The sequence below is a fragment of the Triticum urartu genome, chromosome 4A (genome assembly GCF_056163025.1).
Source record: "Triticum urartu cultivar PI428250 chromosome 4A, HENAU_Tu73, whole genome shotgun sequence".
NCBI classification, from domain to species: domain Eukaryota; kingdom Viridiplantae; phylum Streptophyta; class Magnoliopsida; order Poales; family Poaceae; genus Triticum; species Triticum urartu.
The window spans coordinates 62,611,542-62,624,521 of record NC_141876.1 but is presented as its reverse complement, the minus strand read 5'-3'; the positions used below and the strand labels follow the sequence as shown (position 1 = coordinate 62,624,521).

The 12,980-nt window shown below is 50.2% G+C and overlaps 1 protein-coding gene across 1 annotated transcript; it reads left to right on the top strand.

Annotated features, from left to right (window-relative positions):
- Positions 1 to 2,866: 2,866 nt before the first annotated feature.
- Positions 2,867 to 3,747, top strand: LOC125553534 (snakin-1). Its single transcript, XM_048717304.2, has 2 exons — positions 2,867 to 3,111; positions 3,220 to 3,747. Exons 1-2 carry the CDS (start codon positions 3,009 to 3,011, stop codon positions 3,411 to 3,413), a joined length of 297 nt encoding a protein of 98 aa, XP_048573261.2. The 5' UTR covers positions 2,867 to 3,008; the 3' UTR covers positions 3,414 to 3,747.
- Positions 3,748 to 12,980: the final 9,233 nt, after the last annotated feature.

Genomic DNA, 12,980 nt, shown 5'->3' with positions numbered 1-12,980 from the left:
GTTTTGAACTCCAAATAAGTAACCAATCAATATTTAAAGTATCTTCAGCCTATTATTTTGAGGAGTAATATACTCTTCTCTCGTGGTTGCTTTGAGTATTTTTAAAGATCCAATTAAATCCAAAAATGGCTATTTCTGAAACTCATTTTATTCCCTTTCAATTCAATATCCATTTAAACTCCAAAAGCTTCAAATACTAGTCAAAGTTTCCTAATCTCAAGCAGCACATGCATGTTTTAGTTAATCCTACTTAAATAGTTAACATTCCAAAATTTAGAATTTTGAAATATTACAACTTGGGTGAGGTAACTTGTGTGGCCTAGTGGAGTGCGAAATATATAATGTGTTAACGCCAGAAAAGATGGGGAGGGAGAAATGAAAACATTCTAGACCCCTTCTTCCCCTTCCTCAAGTCTCCTCCCAACCTCAATTATCTCTTTTCTTGAGTGTTATTTGTGTTGATTCCAGCCTAGGTTGGATATTCCAGTTCAGAAATGGGAGTGCGATCTTATCCATATTTGCTGGAAAAAAATCTTTGCCTCAACCGATTCCGATGGAAGGGGGGGTGCAACACCCGAGGCGAGTAGGGGATGTTGTGGCCTCACCGGGATCGTGCCGGAGTTGAGGACGATGCGGCTTGCCACCGTGTCGCCGGTGGAGGAGCGACAACATGTTAACTTGTTCGAGGGGAGGGGGGACAAGGTCAACAACGACATAGTGACAACGCCGCCAGCCACGGCTGGTGGAAGTTGTCGTCCGTTGGTACAGTGGGTGGGGCATTGTGTGGAGAAAACTTAAGGAGACAAAGAAAGCAAAAAAGAAAGGGTCCCAACCATTGGATTGTAATCCAACGGTCTTGGCTAAATCGTTTGATTCCAACAATTTTTTAGAGAAGCTGAAGTCTTAGCCTTCTGGATTTTTCTTATGAAATACAATAAATACATACATACACACACTAGGCACACATGAGGCTAGACGGTTCCATCACATCTGATGCCTCCTTTGGTTTGGAGGTATTTTATAGGAATTTCGTAGAATAAGATGTTATAGATTTCTTTTCTTTAGGGTCCTTTCATTTGTAGGAACAGAAACACATTTCTATGAAGTTCTTCCCGTTCTCCATATTTCATATGATAATAAACCTTAGCCTAGACTCAATGGATAAATCCTTATCATGTGAATCAAATGACATCTATTTTCTTATTCATATTTATATAATTTAAGATACATGACATCTTATATCCTACAAGTTTCATATGCCTATGATATTCATACCCAATGAATCAAAGGAGGCATGATTGTATTTTGGTGCTCGCGTGTTGCAGACCTGGGCCTCCTTTGGTATAGAGGAATTTATAGAATTTCTATAGGATAGAATTCTTATAGAAAATTTTCCTCCAAAGTCCTTTGGGCTTATTTTTATATATGATTGATTCATATCCTCCATATTTCAAAGAAAATAGAAATTAAGATGCATGTCATCTCAAATTTTATAAATTTTCTATTCATATCATATTTCTATCCTAAGAGCATCTCCAATAGACGGTCCATATGTAAAATTACCTAACTTTTGAATCTCCAAGATGAAAAAACGCTGTTCCAACAGATGGTTCATATATAAAAAAAATTACATCACCGTCTCTGGGATATGTAAAATATAACACTTCGTGATGCAAATTTGCATCACGAGATACATCTGATGTAAAACCGCGGCCGCCCGTTCATTTTCCTTCCCGCTCGTGATCACCTGCTTGCCCGAGCACCAGCCGCCGCCACCGCCTAAATCGCCGTCGCCCACGTCGCCTCCCCCGCCGGAGGGCGTCTCTAGCCGCCCCAACGCCGCCGATTCGGGAAGCAGCCGCGACGGGATTCGCCAACTCCGGCGGTCCGGTAGCCCGTATAGCTCCTCTCCGCCGGCCGCCGAGCTCCCTTCTCCTCTGCGCCGCCGTCCGCAACGGCGACCAGATACCAATCCAACCACCGGCCATCTTCTTCCACCCCGCGCACAAGGTGTTCGACGGAATTCCCCAAGGTAAAAAAACGACGAAACTTGATGATTTAAATCGGGATTGGATAGCATGTTTGAGGGTGGTTATCTGCATTGTTGATGAGTTCGGTTGACTCCTTATTTGTGGACGATTCATTTTAGATGTTTTCTGCAATATGTGCGGCTGAACAGCAGCCGTGCTGCTGTCGGTTCGTTTTACATCTTTGTTTTGGACCATCTGTGTTTTACATCTTCGTTTTGTACTTGCCTTTTTTCAGAAGATGTAAAAAACATTTTTTTTGGTGATGTAAAATTTTATATCACCGGTTTACATCGTCAAAATATCAACCATCTGTTGGAGATGCTCTAGTCCTGTGAGGAGACGTTAAAGTTTCGCCGCTCTTGCACGGATAGTGATCCGTTGTTTGAGTACAACAAAGAGCGGTACTGTCTGAATTTATCGGCACATGCACGGGCGTTCGTCCTCTCCGGGCCCTGCATATTTCTCGGAACCACGCAGGGTGAAAGGCCAAACATGGTGTCCCGTGGTGCCTGCACGACGACAATATATGGCACGTCGACCCTGAGTCCCTGACGGAACCCGACACGCGCGGCGGGCCATGCACCGAGCAGACGCGACCACGGCCGCCCGCGCGCGCCACTGATCATCAAACACGGCGGTCACGGACCGTCTCCTCCTCTGCCGCGGCGCAGTGCATCACACATCCAGCAGACCAGCGGCCCTGTCGTCCGTCGCCGTGCATTAACTCGAATCTGGGCACCAACCAAAACCCATCAATTCTAGGAGCAGGTGCACGTGAACCGCGCGACACGTCGCCCGTTCTCCAGAGCCTTCCCGATCGACCGGTACAAAGGTGCCCGGACCTCAGCTACATACACACATCACTCCTCGCTCACTCACCCTCACACCCACACTCCCACTCTGCTACCGCCTCATCCAGCTCCTCTCCTCCTGCAAGCTCCTGTATCCATCTCAGCTGCAGCTCGAAGCTCGGCCAGGATGAGCAAGCCATCGAGGTGCAGGGCGCTGCAGATGCAGGTCGCCCTGCTCCTCGTCTTGCTCCTCGCTGCCTCCCTGCTCCCGGCCGGCGACGCTGCTTCAGGTGCGTACCTAGCTACACACGCGTGTCCTACTGTCCTGTCCTGTGTCCTCCATCACGCAGCGTGCGCTCGAGCGGCTGATCCATGGATGCCTGTGCTGTGCCGTGCAGGGTTCTGCGCGGGCAAGTGCGCGGTGCGGTGCGCGCGGTCGCGCGCGAAGCGGGGGGCGTGCATGAAGTACTGCGGGCTGTGCTGCGAGGAGTGCGCCTGCGTGCCCACGGGGAGGAGCGGCAGCCGCGATGAGTGCCCCTGCTACCGCGACATGCTCACCGCCGGGCCCAGGAAGAGGCCCAAGTGCCCCTGACCACCGCCCTCTCCTCGGCCCACCGTCTCTCTCAACGCGCCAACGGCTTCTTCAACCTCCAACACCGCCTAGCTACTGTACGTATGTGATGTTGGACGCGCGTGCTTATGTCACTTCCCTGTGCTCGCTCGTGCTAATTATTGGTGTGATGCGTATTGTCGCCTGCTAAAGTGCTACGTATGTGTTGTCGTTGTAGTACCACGATCGACTTGTAGAAGTACTGTGCTACTAGCTGGGATCGTCGAGTGAGTGAGCTTGCTGGCTGTAAATCAACATGTGTGTGGCTACCTGTGTACTCTACGTGGTTGTAGTACGTAGCTAATTGTTCTCCGTGTGTCAAGCTGAACTGAAGCAGTGTGGCTAGCTGAGGCCTCCGGGCCATGTATGTATGTATGCCAATGCCACGTAGCATGCGCACCGAGCTTACAAGTAGCAATGGTAATCATCATGTCGCCGTCTTTGTAAGTGCCATTGTACATATGAATATGAGGGTATCACTGTATCAGTAATTATTCGGTATCACCTGGTAACAGTGACAGTATAACACGCACTACCCTCCTACATCTACATGGCTGACGAAATTGCATTACCCTCCTACATCGTGCGTATGAATATGAAGGTATCAGTAATTATTCGGTATCACGTGGTAACAGTGACAGTATAACGCGCGCTAGCCTCCTACATGGCAGAGGAAATTGCACAAATCACTAATTTGTTGTAAAAAGAAAACTACGATTTGGGTAGTGCATGCACGCCTGCCTTAACGGGAAATGGCTCTAGTGCTCTCCTCCCGCGACCCCGTCGGCGCTGCACCAGCCGCGGCTCGCTCGCCTGCGCCGTCGCCTCCACCACCCTGCGCTGCTCTGCCACCCCCGTCGGGGAGACTCCGCCACTGGCCGTCCCACCGTCCGGCGCACGCCTCCGGCTCGCCGGGCTGTGCTGCGCCCGACGCTGGTCGACGCGCCGAGTCGGGGAGTCCCCTCCCCACCCCATGCTCGTCGGCCGGTATCGCTCCCCCTCTTCCCGACGCCTGGCCAAAGGGCCGACCTTGGGTCGCGAACCGCTCGCCGCCGCCGTGCTCCGGCGTGGGGCGTCACGGGGCGGTCCGACCTGGGTCATGCCCGGTCCTCATGGCGCTCGTCGGCAGCTGCCTCTGGCTCTCGGCCTGCCACCTTTCCGGCGGCGTCATCTTCGCCGGTGGTCGCCCGCACCTTGCCGTTTCGGCCGTTCATCGTAGCTTTTGGCACCTCCTCACTTCGTTTTTCACCCAGCCACCCTCCTCGTCGCCCCATGGACACTGGAGTCCCTGCACCGGCGCCGGTCACGGCCGCGACGGCGGCCGCAGCACTAGGGGAAACCCTAGTCGTTGCTGCCCTGTCTCGCTGGCTGGGACGCCCGGTCGTAGGCCGCTCTAGTGTTGGGCCTGGATTTGGACCATGGGCCTGTGCTGGCAGCTCCGCTTCTGGGCCCAGCCTTAGCTGCGGTCCTGGTGGGCCGGCCTGCCCGGCCATCAGGCCTATTTGGCCGCCTGCGAGCTTCCCTCGCCCCCATCCCATTCCCCCCGTGCCCTAACCCTCGCTCTTCCGACCCCCGCTGCCAACACCCCGCTCCCTCCCCCGTCGTCGCCGAACTCGCCGCCGGCCACCATACCCCGCGAGTGGCACGACGCTGGGACGCGCCCCAAGCGGTGCGCCGACGACCGCCGCCCTGAACCCTCCCGTGCGGAGGAGCGACGCGACTCCTTCCGCCCGTCCCCCGATGCGGTTCGCCATGAGTCCGAGCTCCGCCGACAGCTCTCCTCCCACGGCAACCACCGGTCTCCCGCCCACGACGACCTCTGCGCCCCCTCACGCCGATCTCCTCCTCGCGCGGACCGCTGTGGCCGCTCCCGCTCCCCCCCCCCCCGGCCGCAGACCGACGCGATGCTTGATGCTTGTCACCTTCCCCTCCGCGCTGTCGGGATGCCAGCCGCTCCCCGGCCCGGGGCGGCCGCGCTCGTTCCCCTAGCCGCTCCCATGGGCAGCAGGCCCCCCTCCCGCTGCCGTCGCGGTTCGCCGCTACCATCCACCTCGGGGCGAGCCGAGTCTTCCCCCGCCGGCAATGGGGCGGGACGGGGTCGACCCGGTGGCAAGCGCAAGAAGCGCGGTCTTGGGCGCTCAAATGGCACTGCCCCGGCCAACGGCTCCACCCGGGATCTCACCGCCTCGACTACAACCGCTCTCCTCCCCGACGTCCGCTCCTCCGACCTCGTCAAGTGCTCCAACTGCGGCCTCTCCGGCCACTCCCAGGTGGCATGTACTCGTCCTCGGTGTTGCTACCTCTGCTCGGACCCGGACCACCCCGCCTTCCTTTGCCCTGACCGTCCAGTGGCGAAGGAGCTGATGATGTACGGGAACGGGATTGAGGGCCTCGGCTACTTCCACATCAAGGTGCCCGACATCCTCGCCCCCTCACCGTCGCTCCTGGCCATTATTACCGTGAAGGATGGGGTGGCCTCGCCGAAGATGATTGAGGCCGAGCTCAACCACCTCTACCACTGCACCTGGGATTGGCAGGTCACCTTACTCTCTGGAGGCCAGTTCTCGGTCGTCTTCCCGGACGCGGTCAGCCATGGGTACGACACCCGCAGCGGAGACATCACCCTAGCTCTCAACAAGTTAGTGGTGGACATCTCCATGCCGGTGCGGGACCCCTTGGCGGTCGCGGTCTTGGACACGGCCTGGATCCTCATTGGTGGCCTCCCGGACATCGCCCGCTCCGAGCGGGTCATCCGGAACATGTCTCGCATCCTCGGCAAGGTGGTAGTGGTCGACGAGCTCTCCCTCTGCAAGGAGGAGGAGGTCCAGGTTAAGGTCAAATCTCTCGACTCCTCCAGGCTCCGTGCCACCATCCGAGTGTTCTTCAATGACCAGGCCTTTGACCTCCACATCTCCCTGAGCCCCCCAACCACATTGGCCGCCCTCGCATCGACGACAGCTTCCTGGGGGCGGCACCGATGGGGGTGGCACTGGTGGCCACCGTAGCGACTGCGACCCTCGTCACGGCCACCCCTCTAGCTCGGACGATGATGACGACTTCGAGGACAGCCCCACCACGACCAGCCGCCTATGCGGGCCGCCAGGGGTGGGGTTGGGGCGGGTCGTACCCACGCGGCGACCCCCGTCCCCCGATGACGGCCTCAACGCCTTTGATGCTAGCCTCCAGGTCTTTCCGGCATATTCGCCCCGCTCCCCCGACGGCATCTCCCTCGGCATCTTCGCCTTCTCTCCAGCCAGGGCTGACCCGGCGCTGCTCGACCCTCCCCCCCCCGCGCCCCGATCTCCAGTTGGCCCCGCTGGGGGTCTCGGCCCTGGACCCGGCCTCGCCTCTTTCGGTGCCTCCGGAGGTGGCACCTGGCTCTCCGGCTCGGCCGGTCAGTCCGCCTGTGGTGGATGACGCACCTGCGGACCCACCTCCCTCCCCTGGCGTTCCCTGCATGACGACCCCTGCTCCTCTCCTGGCGCCTTCGAGCTCTGCTTCCATGGGCCTGGCGGTGGTGGTGACCACTCCGGTGACCGGTCCTCCCCCTCCCCCTCGGACTGCGGCCTACTCCAGGAGGGGTCGTTCGACCTCGACCCCGCTGTCCTCTTCGCGCCGTAGTGCCCGGATTGAGGCGGCCAGGCCGACGGGTGGCCCGTCCCTTCCTATCCCCGAGCTAGTGAAAGAACATGCGGTGGCCCCATGTTTGGTTTTGGTAATTGATGACAATCTATGTGGACTAAAGGTTGCCTTGAGTTATATTTGAAGGTTTTGTCCATATGCTTTTCTTAGAGTACATTTGTTGGTTTCAACGAGAGTTTGTGATGACCAAGGTGCTATTCAAGGAATTACCTAAAGATTGGTCTTGTGAGAGGTTGATCAAGACTAAGTAAAAGAGTGAATCAAGTTGATCAACACACAAAGTGTAGAAGATGTACCGAGAGGGATCAAGCGATCCCATGGTATGGTAAGCATTGTCAATTACGCTTTTGTGTACTAACCCATGATCTTCGTGGGAGTTCTTTGTGGGGTTAGGTTGTGGTGTGCAAATTCAAGTGAAGCATCATGAAGAGATCAAATGCTTGAAGCTTGCCGTCCATTGTGGTGACAATGGACTTGTGAAGATGTGCGGAAGAGTGGCTCACCCATAGTGGAATATGGGGGAGCAATCAACTAGTCTTCATGGAGCCAACACAATCAAGAAAGGTGGTCCAACTTGAGGGAGTCAAGATCGTCATCATCTAGCTCAAGTGGACCATGTGCAACGCAAAGGTTTGCCCTTCATAGGTTTTCTATTTTACCGGTCTCATGATAGTAGTTGGGAGACCGGGTTATAGGATTGATTGCCGTACTATCAAGGGGGCTCTCGATGAGTAGCTTGATCGTATCATTCGTAGAGAGCTCAAACCATTGCATCCTTGCATCATATTTCTTAGTTCTTGTTTGGTTCTCTTTGTGAGTCTTAGATCTTATGGTCATCTTGATGACAAGCTTGAGTTCATCGAAAACGGAGTTCGCATGTATCTTCTATAATGTTTTCGGTGTTGGAGATTTTACCGGTCTTATCCGAGGAAGGGTTCTCACCATTTTCTTATGGTCCTTTTCTCATTTGATTCTTATTGTTATTTCTATCAAGATTGTGTTAGCCCTTGTCACTAGCTTTCTAACAATCTTGGTTTCGTTGAATTCGGAGTCCGTTTGCAGAAGTTGTGTCAGTTTTGGTGTCCTCTTAAAAGCTGCAGCGGTACTACCGCTCGTGGGAGCTGTACTACCGCTTGGGCGGTACTACCGCGGCTACTTCCGTGGCTACTTCCGCTCCAGACCAAAAACTCGTCATAAGTCCAGCGGTGGTTGGCACGGATGTAATTTTTTAGTACCGCTACCCCTTGCGGTAGTACCGCTACCCCTTGCGGTAGTACCGTGAGGACGAGCGGTAGTACCGCTCTGTGCGGGCTGTGAGCATAACGATTGGATTTTTTCCCACCTATAAAAGGGGGTCTTCTTCCCCAATGAACCTTATCTCTTGAGCTCGTGTTCTTCCCCCATTGTTGACCTTCTTCGAGCTTGCTAACTCTCAATCCCTCCATGGATTCTTTCTAGTTTTTGAGGGAAAAGAGAGAGGAGATCTAGATCCACATTTCCACCAATCACTTTCTCCTCTATGTGAGGGGAACCCCTTGGATCTAGATCTTGGAGTTCTTGGTGTTCTGTTTCTTGTTCTTCCTCTCATTTTCCTCCCTAGCATTAGTTGCTTCGGTGGGATTTGAGAGAGAAGGACTTGGGCACTCCGTATTCCCTTGCCATTGCATTTGGTGCATCAGTTTGAGTTCTCCACGATGATACGTGGAAGTTACAAGGTGAGAAGCTTATTACTCTTGGGTGCTTGGTACCCTTGAGCTTGTTCCTCTTGGGTGCCTGGGCGCCCTAGACGGTTGGTGGTGTTCGTAGCTCAATCATTATGGTGTAAAGCTCCGAGCAAGCGTCGGGGTCTCCAATGTGGAGATCGCCCCAAGCAATTTGACGGGTTTCGGTGACCGCCCCCAAGGGTTGGCAAAGTGTACGGGTTCGGTGACCGCCCCCAAGGATTTCCATTTGTACGGATTCGGTGACCGCCCTCAAGGGTCCCTTAGTGGAATCACGGCATCTTGCATTGTGCGAGGGCGTGAGGAGATTACGGTGGCCCTAGTAGCTACTTGGGGAGCATTGTGCCTCCACACCGCTCCAAACGGAGATTAGCATCTGCAAGGGTGTGAACTTCAGGATACATTGTCGTCTCCACATGCCTCGGTTATCTCTTACCCGAGCCCTTTACTTATGCACTTTACTTTGTGATAGCCATATTGTTTCTTGTCTTATATATTGCTATCACATAGTAGCTTATATTGCTTAGCATAGGTTGTTGGTGCACATAGGTGAGCCTAGTTGTTGTAGGTTTTGTGCTTGACAAATTAACCGCTAGGTTTATTCCGCATTTTTTCTAGCCTCAACCGTAATTATTTTAAAACGCCTATTCACCCCCCTCTAGGTGACATCCACGATCTTTCAATTGGTATCAGAGCCTCGTCTCTCTTTGTTAGGCTTAACCGCCTAGAGAGTAAAGATGTCGACTAGGGGATTAGGATTCTCTGACACTCTTAGTTTTGATGGCACACATTTTGATGTTTGGGTAACTCGCATGCTAAATCTCTTTAGGGTCATGGACCCAAACTTAGAGCGAATTGTAGATATGGGTTTTTCTCCTCCAAAGGATCCCCAAAGATTATCTTTATAGGATGAGAAGAACTCTTATCTCAATGCTCAAGATTCTAATGTGTTTTTCGATGCTTTGAACAATGTAGTTATATTTCAACTCATGTCGTTCCGGGATGCTCATGAGTTGTGGACAAAGCTTCAAGATAAATATGGTGTGTCCAAGATTTGTGGGGATGATCGTTCTCCCTCCACCTCCGGCCGTGTTGCCTTCTCAAGTTCTTCTACTTCGCCTACATGTGGATTGCCACAAGGTAATGCTATGGTGAGTAGTGTTGGTCATTGCAATGATGATAGTGTGCTTATCGTTGATGACTCTTCTTCACTATCTTGTTGCAATGCTCCATCTTTAGACTTTAGCACTTCGAGCACTCCAAATGTCTCACATGCTTGTGTTGATAGTCCTTGCATATCATGTAGAAATTGCTTGACTAAATCTCATGATGATATGCTTGCTATGCCTTGTTGCCATGATAAAAATGTATCTATTTCCTCGAGTTGTTGTGCTAACAATGTAGAGGAAATCCAACACTCCATGGAACAAGATGTGGTCTTGAACGGTGCTTCAAGGGATCCTAAATCATCATCAATTGCTTTTTGCCTTATGGCTAAGGCTTCAAAGGTATCTCACACTTTGAATCCCAATATATCTTGTGATGATATTGATGATGGCAATAATGATGATGATGTTGATTATGATGAAGAGAATGATAATGTTGCCTCCTTAAAAATTAAGGGGAAAATGGTTTTTAAAGCTCTTCATAAAAATAAAATTGCTCGTTCCAACTTCATGGAAATTATGTCCATTGCCATTGAGGGCAAGAAATATATTGAGGAGTTGGAATCTCATCTCGAGGAGCATGAGGTCACCATTGAGAAAATGGAAGGTCGTGAGCATTATTACGCTAATGAGATTGCAGACCTCTCTCAAGCTCTTGAACATGAACAAACCACCAAGGAATCTCTTGAGGAGACTTTTTCTCTAGAATTATATAGAGTGAGGGAATCTCGTGATAGAGCTCTTGAGGTGGCCAATGATTTTGAAACTAAAAATGAGGAGCTTGAAGTTGCGCATGCTAAACTCCTTGAGGACTTTGAGCACCTCGAAAATGGCTCAAGGGTCATTAAGAGTGAGCTCATCAAACTCACCGAGTCTCATGCTCAACTTAAAGCTTCATATTCAAAATAGCTTGCCAAGTTGTCTTCTCCTCTTGTTGCTAATGATGATGCTTCTGCTACTAACTCTATCTCTTGTGAAACATCCATATTGAAGGAGAATGTTGAGCTAAGGGCTCAACTTGAGTTGCTACCTAGCAATTATGGGATGTTGGAAGAAAATCATGTAAAGCTCACAAGCTCTCATGATGATCTTCTAGTATCCCATAATGTGCTAAAGTTAGCTCATGAGGCCATGCTTGCTAAGGTAACATCTAGTGAGCCTCATGTGGATACTAGCACTACTTTTATTCAAAATGCTATATTGCCTTGTGCTAGTCCTCGCGATTCGTCCATGCATAACATTGGTACATCTTGTGATGAATTGCTTTCCTTGCCTTATTGCTCTAAAGATGAAGCTTATACTTCCTCTAGTGCTTGTATTGAGACTAACCATGTAGAGGAAATCAAAGAGCTCAAGGCCCAAGTCACTTCTTTAAAGAAAGATTTGGAAAAGTGTCATGAAGGGAATGCCACACTCAACAATATCTTGAGTGTACAAAAATCCCCCAATGACAATGGTGGACTTGGATTCAACTCCAATAAGAAGAAGTACAAGAGCAACAACAAGAAGGGCCAAAAACAAGTCAAGTGTTCGGCCAAGATTATTTGCTTCAAGTGCAAAATTGAAGGGCATCATGTTACCCATTGAAGAAGAAGTCCATTAGTGACAAGCAACAAAGGAAGCGGCTACAAGTGCATTCTCATGCTCAACCTCAAGTTGAAGAAAGGCCTCTTCCCAAGAAGACTAAAGCTAATGCTTCTCAAGTTGAGAAATCAAGTGAGAAGAAAGTGAAGAGTAGACGTTGCTACCTATGTCGCGAGAAAGGTCACCTCGCTTCTTCATGCACTAGTGGTAACTTATCCAACCCAATTATTATTGATGATGTCTATTCTCTTGGGAAGGATAAGGTTGGCAATGTGGTTGCCAAGTTTGTTGGTACTCAAAGTGGTTTGAAGCAAAGAACCATTTGGGTAGCCAAGCCTATTGTGACTAACTCTTAGGACCCAACTTGATGGGGACCAAAAAGCTCAAACTTGATCAATAGGTGATGTTGGAGGTCATTGGAGACTTGGCTACATTATGAATAATTAAGGGGACTTCATCATTCTTATTGTCTCAAGCCAAGTCATTCGAATTATCAAGTTTCTATCTTATATCCAATGTTCCTCCTTGCGGTAACTCGTGCTTAAAGTGTTTACATTGATAGTTACTTGCCCCTTTGCATGTTTGGGTTCGTTCCTTGCATGTGTTTGTATATGTTGTGCTTCCAACTTGATTATCTTGAGCAATCAAGTATGTGTGTGTCGGTTTTCACATCATGTACGTGTGTGTCTTGCATTGAGCCTTTTGCATCTTGTTGATTTCTTAGTTGGCTCTTGTGAGAGATTAATGGAATATCCCATTATGGGGGAGTGATGTGCTTTGTGCACCTCACAATCCTATAAATGTGTGTACATGAGTAATACCATCTAGTATTGATATTTCAAAATTATCTAGTCGTTATGTGGTATGTCTTCTCATGAGAAATTCAAATTATAAATAGTCCATTAATTATCTCTTGTTGGATCCTTTTATTTGCCTCTTGTTTATCCTTAATCGGTATCACATTATGGGGGAGTAATATGCTATGTGTATATTACTAGCCTAGAAAATGTGTACATTTGAGATATTTTCACCTAGAGTTGGTATTGTAAATTATCTTGTTCCTAGGTGGCATGTTAGCTCTACAAGTTGCATTTTGCTTTTTGTTTGGTGTGAAGATGATGCCGGATAACCTTGCTATCTACCACCGGGAATTATTTCCATTTACTTCTTGTCTTTTGACAATTGATACTCACTTGTGTGGTAGAATTTGTTGATCGTATTTACATTGGCGTTTGCTTTTATTTGCCTTCCCTTTGCCAAGGAATGTATCGACTCCCTTTGTCTTCCATACCACTTGTGGATCTTGTTTATTTCTTGATCTTGTCTAGTGTTTTCTAGATATAGTGAAAGTGGTGATCCCACCTTGTGCATTTCTTATTCAAATGCAAATTCTCTTTAATGCACTAGTCTTGGGGGAGCTATCCTATTTTCCATAG

Coding starts and splice junctions, on each gene's coding strand:
- LOC125553534 (XM_048717304.2), top strand. CDS start 3,009: ATGAGCAAGCCATCGAGGTGCAGGGCGCTGCAGATGCAGGTCGCCCTG. Junction 3,112..3,219: donor GGCCGGCGACGCTGCTTCAG/GTGCGTACCTAG, acceptor TGTGCCGTGCAG/GGTTCTGCGCGGGCAAGTGC.